This window comes from Centropristis striata, chromosome 1, assembly GCF_030273125.1.
Source record: "Centropristis striata isolate RG_2023a ecotype Rhode Island chromosome 1, C.striata_1.0, whole genome shotgun sequence".
Taxonomy (NCBI): domain Eukaryota; kingdom Metazoa; phylum Chordata; class Actinopteri; order Perciformes; family Serranidae; genus Centropristis; species Centropristis striata.
Genome location: NC_081517.1, coordinates 226749 through 237500, shown reverse-complemented (window position 1 = coordinate 237500; position 10752 = coordinate 226749). Strand labels below are relative to the sequence as shown.

General features: G+C 38.4%; 1 protein-coding gene across 1 annotated transcript in view; it reads left to right on the top strand.

Moving 5' to 3' along the window:
- Positions 1–8360, top strand: part of LOC131979100 (complement C3-like) — a 46419-nt gene extending 38059 nt beyond the window's left edge. The window contains exons 31-43 of the mRNA XM_059343047.1: positions 1–46; positions 150–305; positions 412–474; positions 3591–3672; positions 3817–3865; positions 4038–4128; positions 4252–4341; positions 4422–4524; positions 4908–4994; positions 6468–6560; positions 6712–6792; positions 7828–7972; positions 8174–8360. The exon at positions 1–46 is cut by the window's left edge and continues 32 nt beyond it. Coding sequence (XP_059199030.1) covers positions 1–46; positions 150–305; positions 412–474; positions 3591–3672; positions 3817–3865; positions 4038–4128; positions 4252–4341; positions 4422–4524; positions 4908–4994; positions 6468–6560; positions 6712–6792; positions 7828–7972; positions 8174–8318 — 1231 coding nt within the window. The 3' untranslated portion in view covers positions 8319–8360. The remainder of the gene's footprint in view (positions 47–149; positions 306–411; positions 475–3590; positions 3673–3816; positions 3866–4037; positions 4129–4251; positions 4342–4421; positions 4525–4907; positions 4995–6467; positions 6561–6711; positions 6793–7827; positions 7973–8173) is intronic.
- Positions 8361–10752: the final 2392 nt, after the last annotated feature.

Sequence of the window (10752 nt, the reverse complement as noted above, 5' to 3'; positions counted from 1 at the left end):
GTTCAACAAACAGCAGCAAGTGGATGGAGGCTATGGATCAACTCAGGTAACACACACCTGTCTCTCCATCCTGATACCTACATCTTATGTTAGCTTGTAACCTACTTCTAAATCTTATTTTCTCCTTCCCTCTCTCTTTTTCTCTCCAGGCTACCATAATGGTGTACCAGGCCATATCAGAGTACTGGGCCAGCGCTGAAGAACCACCGTATGATCTGAATGTGGACATCTTGTTGCCGGGCAAATCAATGCCTGACAACTTCAAATTTAACAGGGAAAATCACTACCAAACCAAGACATCTGAAGTGAGACTCATAATGGCTCATTCATATCATTATTCCTGATGTTTTCTATGTTTCTTCTGCTGATCCTTGTGTGTGTTTGTCTTTTTCCATATTTAAATTCTCACAGATCAACGATATAAACCAGGATGTGAAGGTGACTGCCACAGGCTCAGGAGAAGCAACAGTCCAAGTAAGTACAACATATTTTTAGTGTAATATGTTTTAAAATCAGTTTTGTATGAAAGGTGGCCTATTATAAAAATGCACTTTATTGTGGCTTTTATATCTAGGGTTATTTGACTAATTTCTTTGACGGTAAATAAAGTTCGACAAGTCGACAAGCTAGAAGACACTCGGAAAACATTCAATTTAAGATTAAGATTCCCTTATTAGCCACTTTCATTTATATAGCCAAAAATCACAAATCACAGATTTGCCTCAAAGGGCTTCACAGACTGCACATGATACGACACCCTCTGTCCTTAGACCCTCACATTAGCCGGGGAAAACTCCTCAAAAAACCCTTTTAACAGGCGAAAAGAAGAAAAAAAGCCATCATCATTTTACATAGCCTGGGGAGCTGTGGGTGGGGGGGGGTTGGTTGCCTTGCTCAAGGGCACTTCAGTCCTTTACCTGTTAGTCCTGGGATTTGAACCGGCGAGCCTCCGATAAGAAGCCCAATTCCTAACCTCTAAGCCACAGACTGCCCAAATTGAGCGAAAGTGAAAACAAAATTGCATATATTAAAAGAGACAATTAAGGAAACACCATATTCTAAATCCTGAAATAATAAATTCATGACCAGATAAACTGACCAGTCAGAGCAGACTGGGCTTTGTTGGAGGGGGGTCTTAAAGCAGCTGGGGGCGTCCAGTAACCAGAAGGTTGGTGGTTCGATCCCCGACATGTCAAAGTATCCTTGAGCAAGATGCTGAACCCCAGATTGCTCCCGATGCTGCGTTCATCAGTGTGTGAATGAATTCCCAGTGGTGGCAGGTGGCACCAGTGTGGCCTGGTAGCCCCTAACACCAGTATGAATGTGTGTGTGAATGGGTGAATGGGCGTAGTGTGAAGTGTAAAGCACTTTGGATAAAAAGCGCTATACAAGTGCACTTCATTTTAAAGAGACTGATGAATACAGACGCTACAACTATATACACAAAATATAAAACCATAAACCTGAAAATAATCAGTATATTTCTCCTTCAATGTGTCCTTTTATCATATTTTTTTTTTTTTTTTTTTCAAAATATTTTTATTGAAAAATACAATAAAAACATTCCCAATTACAGAAATACAATTATCCTTTTCTTATTTTTTATACATATATGTACATGTAAACAGTCACATATACACATACACAAACGAAAATGAACAAAAACACTGATAGATTTGTAGAAGAAAAATAATTAAATTAGATTACAGAGTGCAGTGTAAACCCCCACCCCTCCCACCCACGTCCCACCTCGGCATATCACAACCAACAAACATACTATTGATCAATTATGCAATATAAAATGCACAACAACAGTAATAGGCAGAAATTCAATCAGGTAGTACCTCTAAATTAGTGAAATAGGAAATAAAAGGTTGCCATTTGTGAAAAAATTTGACTGTACTTCCTCTTAATGTATATTTAATTTTTTCAAGCTTTAAAAAAAACATGGTGTCTTTAAGCCAACGGGAAATAGAAGGAGATTTAGCAGATTTCCAGTGTAACAATAATAAACGTCTTGCAAGTAGGGATGTGAAAGCTATAATATCTTTTTGTTTAGAGTTCAGTGTAAGTGAGGGGCTGGGAATCCCAAATATAGCAATCAGAGGGCAAGGTTGGAGATTTACACCAAGAACAGTTGACATAATAATAAAATAACCCACCCAAAAATCTTTCAGACCAGGACAAAGAAAAAACATGTGGCTGAGGTGACAAGAAGAGCCAAAGCATTTATCACATTTGTCTTCCACTTCTGGATATAGTACAGACAGTCTATACTTGGAGAAATGCACCCTGTGTACGACTTTAAATTGAATAAGTCCAAGACGTGCACAAGAAGTGGTGGATTTTACCCTCTCTATGGCTTGTTCCCACGACTCCTCATATATTTGTATTCCCAGTTCCCCTTCCCATGCACTCTTGAGTTTAACATTTGAGTGGTCGCTAAAAGCCAAAATAATATTGTACAACTTTGAAGTGATTCCTCTGTGATGAGGAGTAAATGATAACATTTTTTCCCATTGCTGTTCTGGCGGTAAAGAAGGGAAATTAGGGAAACACTTAGTAACAAAACTGCGAATTTGAAAATATCGAAATAGATGATTACAAGGGAGGCCGTAACGAGACGACAAATTGGCAAAGCTATCCAATACACCACCTACATACAAATGTTTGAATTGTCTAATACCCTTGTCACGGCATATTGAAAATGTTGGGTCCGAAAGTGATGGAGGAAATAAATGGTTGTTGTTGATAGGACTTGAGGAAGATGCAGCTACAAATTTAAAATGCCGCCTAAATTGAAACCAGATTTTAAGTGTGTTAAGAACAACTTGATTCTCAGTATATAAAGAGGGTTTTATAGGTAAAGATGAATAAAGTAAAGCAGGTATGGAAGATCTCTTACAGGATGATAGTTCTAATTTACACCAAGAGGGTCCAGAAGATTTTAGCCAGTAACAAAGTTTATGGATGTGAGCAGCCCAATAATAGGCTTGGAAATTAGGTAATGCAAGTCCTCCACTAAGTCTGCATCTCTGCAGTAAAGATTTACAAACTCTAGGTGGCTTCCCGCCCCAAATAAAAGAACTAATTATCTTGTCCAGTGAGTCAAAAAAATGTTTAGGTAGAAAAAGAGGAATTGACTGGAATAAAAATAGAAATTTTGGTAAGATATTCATTTTAATAACATTGATCTTGCCAATTAATGAAAGGGGGAGGTTACCCCATATTTGAATATCAGATGTAATCTTTGAGATAAGGGGAGTAAAATTAGCTGATGCAAGGCTGGATAAAGAACGAGTCACGTTGATACCTAGGTATTTAAACCCTGATGGACTAAACTGAAAAGGTAAGTCTGACTGCTGAAGAAGACATGCTACAGTGTTAATGGGAAAACACTCACTTTTCCCCAGATTTAATTTATAACCTGAAAAGGTGCTGAAGTCCTCCAGAATACCTAGAACAGCAGGGATAGAGAATGTAGGATCTGTTATATATAACAACAAATCATCCGCATATAGCGATAATTTATTTATCATATTTTTAATATTTTTACCACATATTAAGATGCACTTTTGTCCATGTGACAGATGGTGTCGGTGTATTACGCTCAGCTTCAACAAAAGGAGAGTGACTGTGGGAGGTTTAACTTGTCAGTGGAGCTCCTCCCAGGTATTTCAGTTTTTACTTGTTGTAATTTGACCCTTTCGTCTGCTTGATTTTTCTGTTTTGTTTGCTTATCTGCTCTTCAACTTTCTCTGCTGTCTGTCCATCTTTCAAAACAAAAGGATCATTAAATGCTTTTTTCTAATGCAGAAAGAAAGGATGGGGATGAGGAAGTACACAAGCTGAAAATAGAGGTTTTGTGAGTACAATCTATAAGTCGCACTAATAACTGTTATAGGAACATGTTTTTATACTGAAAATGTTATAACCACCAATGGCCCCTACATTACCCTTCCTTTCTGTTTCTTTAAGGGCTTCGCTTTCCTGCTCTTCACCTCCTTGTTTAATTATTCTGTCCATTCTGTGTCCAGGTATAAGGACAGAGATCAAGATGCATCCATGACAATCTTGGATATTGGCTTGCTGACTGGCTTCACTCCAAACACAGACGACCTGGCCTTAGTAAGAACTTAGAGACAATACGTATGCTTATACCACGTACAGTTTAGTCAGGGTGTATGGTGAGGAGAAATGAGATGTGTTATATGGTGGAGAGAGTTGTCTAAAAATGTGATTTGTGTGTAGTTGGCTAAAGGACGTGCCCGCACTATTTCAAAATATGAGATGAACACAGCCCTGTCAGAAAGAGGCTCACTCATCATCTACCTGGACAAGGTAAGACTTTCTGCCCTCTTTTTCTTTTTCTCTCTGCCTTTTTACTTGTTTATTTATCTCTACCTCACAATTGTTCACAGCTTTCACACACACGACCAGAGGAGATCTCCTTTAGGATCAATCAGAAGTTTAAAGTGGGCGTCTTACAACCAGCTGCTGTGTCTGTCTACGAATACTATGACCGTGAGTCTCTTAGACAATTACAAACACACAATTCCTCCATACACACAATACAATACACACAATAAATATACAGCCATGGAAAAAATTATTAGACCATTGTTTTCTTAAATGTCTTGTTCATTTTAATGCCTGGTACAATTTAAGGTACATTTGTTTGGACAAATATAATGAAAACAACAAAAATAGCTCATAACAGTTTCCCATGGTTTCATGATAATAACCAAAATCATTAAAAAAATCATCAACATTACCTTTATTACAGGCATTAAAATGAACAAGAAAGCAAGGAAAAAACAAGGGTGGTATAATTTTTTTTCATGACTGTAGAACAGATATACTGTATATTTTCAGTTAAATATTTTCCAATATGTATTATGTTGCAGAGACACCTTGTGTGAAATTCTACCATCCAACAAGGAGAGATGGACAGCTGCGAATCTGTAGAGGAACTGAATGCACATGTGCTGAAGGTAAACAGGATGACCTAAACTGACCTCATCTATCTACTGTGAACAGTAGATTTACTGTATCATTAATGTTCAAAATAACTTAAACACAACATTAACATTATGCTTAATAAAGCTAAAACACTGATCAATCATCTGCAGTGTCTGTAAACTACAGCAGCTATTGTTGGACCTAAATCATCAAATCAAATCCATCCACCCTGAATTCATGTAAAAATAATTTTTCTACAACAATGGCAGCACCAATAGCAACACACTTTAAAAATGGTAAACCATCAACTGGAAGGCAACATGATGTATGTATTAAATTAGAATAATATATGTCATACCACAGAACCTGTTCAGTGTATGTTTCCATTTTCCAAGTCCCTGCAAATAAAACGTATCATGGCATGTTTACAAAGCTAGTGCAGTGCCCGTAAAAAGTTTGTATTCTTACATTACATGCAGACCACAACAGCGTCTGCAACTCCATAAAACACTTACTTTTCATAAGGTACCGCACCATCCAGCACATACACACTGAACATTGATATTCACTGGAAATTATTTGAATATTATTGGAAAATCGAACCTTGTAGCGCACTTTAAACCTCAGAAAGATAGGTAGGCTAAATAGACTTACAGGTGAGATGAGTCAGGGTGGAAATCCAGAGTGAATTGTTGCTGACCAGGTGTAGGCCTATCACACAAAGGGGTGGAGCTACACTAAAAGGGGCGGAGCTCACACAAAAGGGGCGGTGCTCACATAAAAGGCGTCCGAGCGGAAACAGTGCAATGCTGCAACACGTCCTACGTAAATAATGATGATATTTTGAAAATTAATTAAAAAATGTTCAACCGTTGTGCCATACACAAGCTGCATACAAAATCTTAGGTCAGTCTGACTAACGGTCAGCGAGATATGCCCTAGACACACATCCACACACACAGACGCTTCTTGCTTTATAGATAGATATTAAATGTGAGAAGCATGGCTAAAAATAATGGTAGAACTAGTTTTACATCACCAGAGCCTGCTTAATCAACCACATTTACTACATTTTCACTGAATTTGGTTTCATAAAGGAAATTCAACATAGTGTAAGCTGAGTTACTAAGGAAACTGTTTGGTCTATAGAACCGAATCAACTAAAAAATGAGTCGAAGTAACAGTAAAAAGTATGAATGGAACAGGCTCAAGGATTATTCTCATTCTTAGGCTTCTTCTTAGTTTTTACAGCTTGTGGTGGTTCCATGTGGCACCAGTAAAGTGCCTGTTTAACATCTGGTGAAGGAGATGGTTTTTAGTAAATCACCAGATTGTAACATCATCATTAGAAGTGCCTCATTAATGCAGTCTCAACAACTTACTAACATTAAATTGTGACTTAGGTACAGCTACACTTACCAATCAACCCATCCACACATCCACAAGTGCTCATTAAATCCAGTTATCAGTCGTGAATTTACTTTGCGCTTTTTGTGTACCTCCAGAGAACTGCAGTATGCAAAAGAAGGGCGGGATTTCCAACGACCAGCGCACAATTAAAATCTGTGAGAGTACAGAAACAAGCACAATAGATTTTGGTAAGTGGGTGTAACAAATTGCATTCATATCGTGTTTTTACTCTTTTTAAAAAAAAATATGCATGTGTGTTTGTGTTAGTAAGCAACTGACGGTATTATCGGTAAGCATGGTAGCAAGTGAGGTAACAATCTGTAATTTGTCTGTCCTCAGCGTACAAAGTGAGACTGGAACAGTTGGTGACATTGCATAGTGACATTTACACAGTGCGGGTACTGGATGTCATCAAAGAAGGTGGGTATCTGTGTTTGAACTATCTTAAGTCTACTAGCTCCTGAGTGTTGCTCGGGAACGCTCACCAAGTGGATATGCAACATCATGTTTCTTTGCCTCTTTCTGGAATTTTATGGACACTTTGTATCTCAATAGTGTTCCCAGTCAAGCAGAAAAATGATTGGCCATTCAAAGGAAAAGTTGAACATTTTGTGAAATGTACTATTCACCTTCTTGTTTTTGTAAGTGACATAGGAGGAGAACAATTTTTGGAACTGGTTCAGTATTAAGCAAGAGCTCTGCAGACTGCATCCACTAAACAAGCTGCAATGTAAATCATTCAAGGCCATCAGCATCGTCAGTGTACGCCCAGTTAAAGTGCTTGTTTTTTCAACTGACAAGCTCAGATTGGCATTATAAGTATCTGACAATATTATGGAAAGAACCCTGTAGAGAAACCAACATTTGTCTTCACCTTTCACTTGATCTGGTCTGTTTACTATTGTATCCAAGTCTCCCTCAAAGAAAAGTCTTGTTCTGAAATGTGAGTAACAGGCAGTAACAGGTCCCACTGACCAGGGCCACAGCCTTGTAGCACCTTCCTCTGTCTGCTGCTCCTCTCTCTCTTTTCATCCTCCCTTCACATGGCTCTCCTCTCTCCAACTCTCACTCACATTTCCACCTCCCTTGAGATTTCAGAACCACTTCTCCTCTCCTACTTCTCAGTGGGGTTCTTTCCATAATGTTGTCAGACACTTTATTGGCAATCTGAGACTGTCGGTGGCAAAAACAAGTAATTTTAATGGACTTCCATTGACGGTGGGCAATTAATACTTATACTTACATATATGCACTTGCAAAGTCAGGGCTATCCCATAAACACATACCTACATATCTACATATAAATAAATACAGTATTATTTATGTATAATACTGGACCAATTTGAAGGATTGTGTTGTGCCCCATTGTCACTTACAAATAAAATCATTGGAAAATAGGCTACAGGAGGAGAAATTTAATTGCCTTTTCTATGTTTTCCTATATTTGAACTACAGGAACCTATGATGTGGCTCCTCTGAATCAACTGCGCACATTCCTTAGTTTTCCGTACTGCAGGGAGTCTTTAGATCTGACGATGGGCAAAACCTACCTTATCATGGGTTCATCCAAAGATATTCATAGAGATGACAAAAACCTCTCGTAAGTTTATTTTTCATGTGAATGTGTGTGTTAAACACTTCTACTGTTTCACTGCTTGCTTTATATGACTAAATCAAGTCTTATTATTCTCTAGTTGTTGTGTTTCTGTTGCTATTAAGAGTCATTAAATGTACAGTTTCACAGTATGTTTTTTTAGATAGCTGATCACATGACGAGCTAACAAATCTTCAACCTCCTCAGGTATCAGTATGTGTTTGGTGAGAGAACCTGGATCGAGTACTGGCCCACTGAAGCTGAGTGTAGAACTGAGGAACACAGACTTACCTGTCTGGGCATGGATGAGATGGTTCAGCAATACCAACTCTTTAACTGTGAGCCGCAATGAAAATCAAGGAAATAAAGAGTAACTTTGAAATTGTTTCATTTTGCGTTATTTGTACTTATTGTTTAAAATGGTTACAGAACTTTGGAGTAATCATAGAAACTTTGAAGAATAAAACATGCAATCAGATCCATTCATAACAACTGCAGCATTAAGAAAGGGGGCATTTCAAGTTCATGTAAAACCACCAACAGTGCTAAAAGTAATTGTAACTGAAATGCTGTTGTTTTATTGGTTAAAATCCTCCATACGGTAAATCAGCAGGTGCAACAGCCTCTAACGAACAAAAAGTCACCAGCAAAACAGAGAGATGCTTTTTAAGATTATATTTATTAGCATTTGCATTCATGATATCTGTACCATGACCATCATGACCATCTGTAATTGCTGCATTTTGATGGAATATATTAAGGGACAAGGGTAAAGAACTGTTAATAACTGAGAGCATCCAAGGGAAAGTTACATCAATTACTCCCAGAGAAATTCAGGATGCTTTATACCTACAGGGCCTTAGAAGCGTTTGATGTGGACCACAGTGGTCATGATCAGTAGTATCTGGAGGACATCAATCTTGCAGACTGCAATCACACATATATAAAAAAAAACGCTGCTGCTCAGCCCTGCAGCCAATTTTGTGTGAGTGGCCAGAGTGGCCACATGCGGAATCGTAGTGAAAAGGTTCCAACAGCATTTTCACCATTGACCACCATTATAAAAGATACATCTGCTGACAAGACACCTTGAACGGCAAACAAGGTCAAGTTTTCGATTGTCGTTTTATACATATTTCAATGTTGGAGGGACCCTGAGATCTAGTTTTAGTAATCTAGTAATGTAACCTGGTGTCCTCGGGTGTTTCGGGTCTATCAACATCATACACCCTGTTCCAGATGACCCCACCATGGTTAATCAGACAGCCGTGGTGTGTTTAGGTGGCATTCGCTTGTCCCCATGGACCCCCTCTCTGGATCCAGAGCCATCTTGAGGCTTTCTCACCTGTAACTGATCCTGAAATCCGTACCTGCCTGTGCTCCTGTAACCCTTACCAGCCCCAGTCCTGTTCACAACCATATTTTCAGTTGAAAACAATAGAAGACATTGTGATTTAAATACTTAAATACATTAAAATTAGTTATTTTATGGCTGTCAAGATACTTTGACTCCAGATAACTCAACACAACTTTTCCCCAATTAGTTGTTTGCAGTGATGCCGGTAACGCGTTAATTAGTAACGCGTTACTCTAATATGACCACTTTTTTCAGTAACGAGTAATCTAACGCGTTACTATTTCCAAACCAGTAATCAGATTAAAGTTACTTATCCAAGTCACTGTGTGCGTTACTATTTTTTGTCATTTTCCTTAGTAAAACCATATATTTGCTTTCTTCTTGCGACTCGGGGAGCGACTCGGGGAGCGACGTCGATCGGCGGTTTTGCAATCTATTTTGAGGGTAAAATGGGTTTGGGTGGGTGGATCAAATTGGGCTGTTTTCGGATCAGTTCTGCGGGTTTTTGAAGCAGAAACACGGGCACTTCAGATCCTTTTTCTGCGACCCTCTGTTCAGCAGGCAGCAGTCTCACTCACTCATTCACTCACTCACACACACACACACACACACACACACACACACACACACACACTACAGCTCTGGCTGACGTCCCCCTAAACTCACAACAGACACTCCCACTACCTTCAGGCCACGTTAAGTCCATCAGTAAGGATGACTATATGGCGCTTTATATCCAACACAATCAGGATCTAGTCTGTCCTTAGCCTACAAAATAAAGTCTGAGAAATGTCTGCATGGAGCACAGCTGCTTACAGGTGTGCAGCTGACAGGTGTGCAGCTTACAGTGACAGTTTCCTCATCGCTACCTGAGCCACCATCCGATCCTCCTCCTTCAGTTTCTGCCCGGTATCTCATCTCTTTCTCTCTTGCGATTCACACTATAACTATACACTATAACTGCCGTTTATATGCAGCAGTCAATATGATCACTATTGGCAGTCCGGGGTATAAATGCTCAGAGTTTGTTTCATTTTAATATATTATTATATATAAGTTGTAAGCTTCAGAAACCATCAAACACATATATTTAGGAAAAGTCGCCGACTGAGAGACATGTAGTTTTAATGTAAACAAAGTTATTTATAAAAGAAAAACCCAAACGGTCTGTGAGACTGTCTTGGCCGTTCTAGTTCACTAGTGAATGATAAAAAAAGAGAGTATTTATTTTTAAGTAAAGTCAAGAAAGACTGTCTTTATTTTATTTTTTATTTAAAAAAGAGTATTTGTTTTTAAGTGAAGTCAAGAAAGACTGTCTTTATTTTATTTTTTATAAAAACATGTATTTTTTTCAGGAAATTGTTTTTAAGTTTGTACGTTACTGTTAAAAATACACTTCCAATAAAATGAGTATTGGCAATTTAAAACT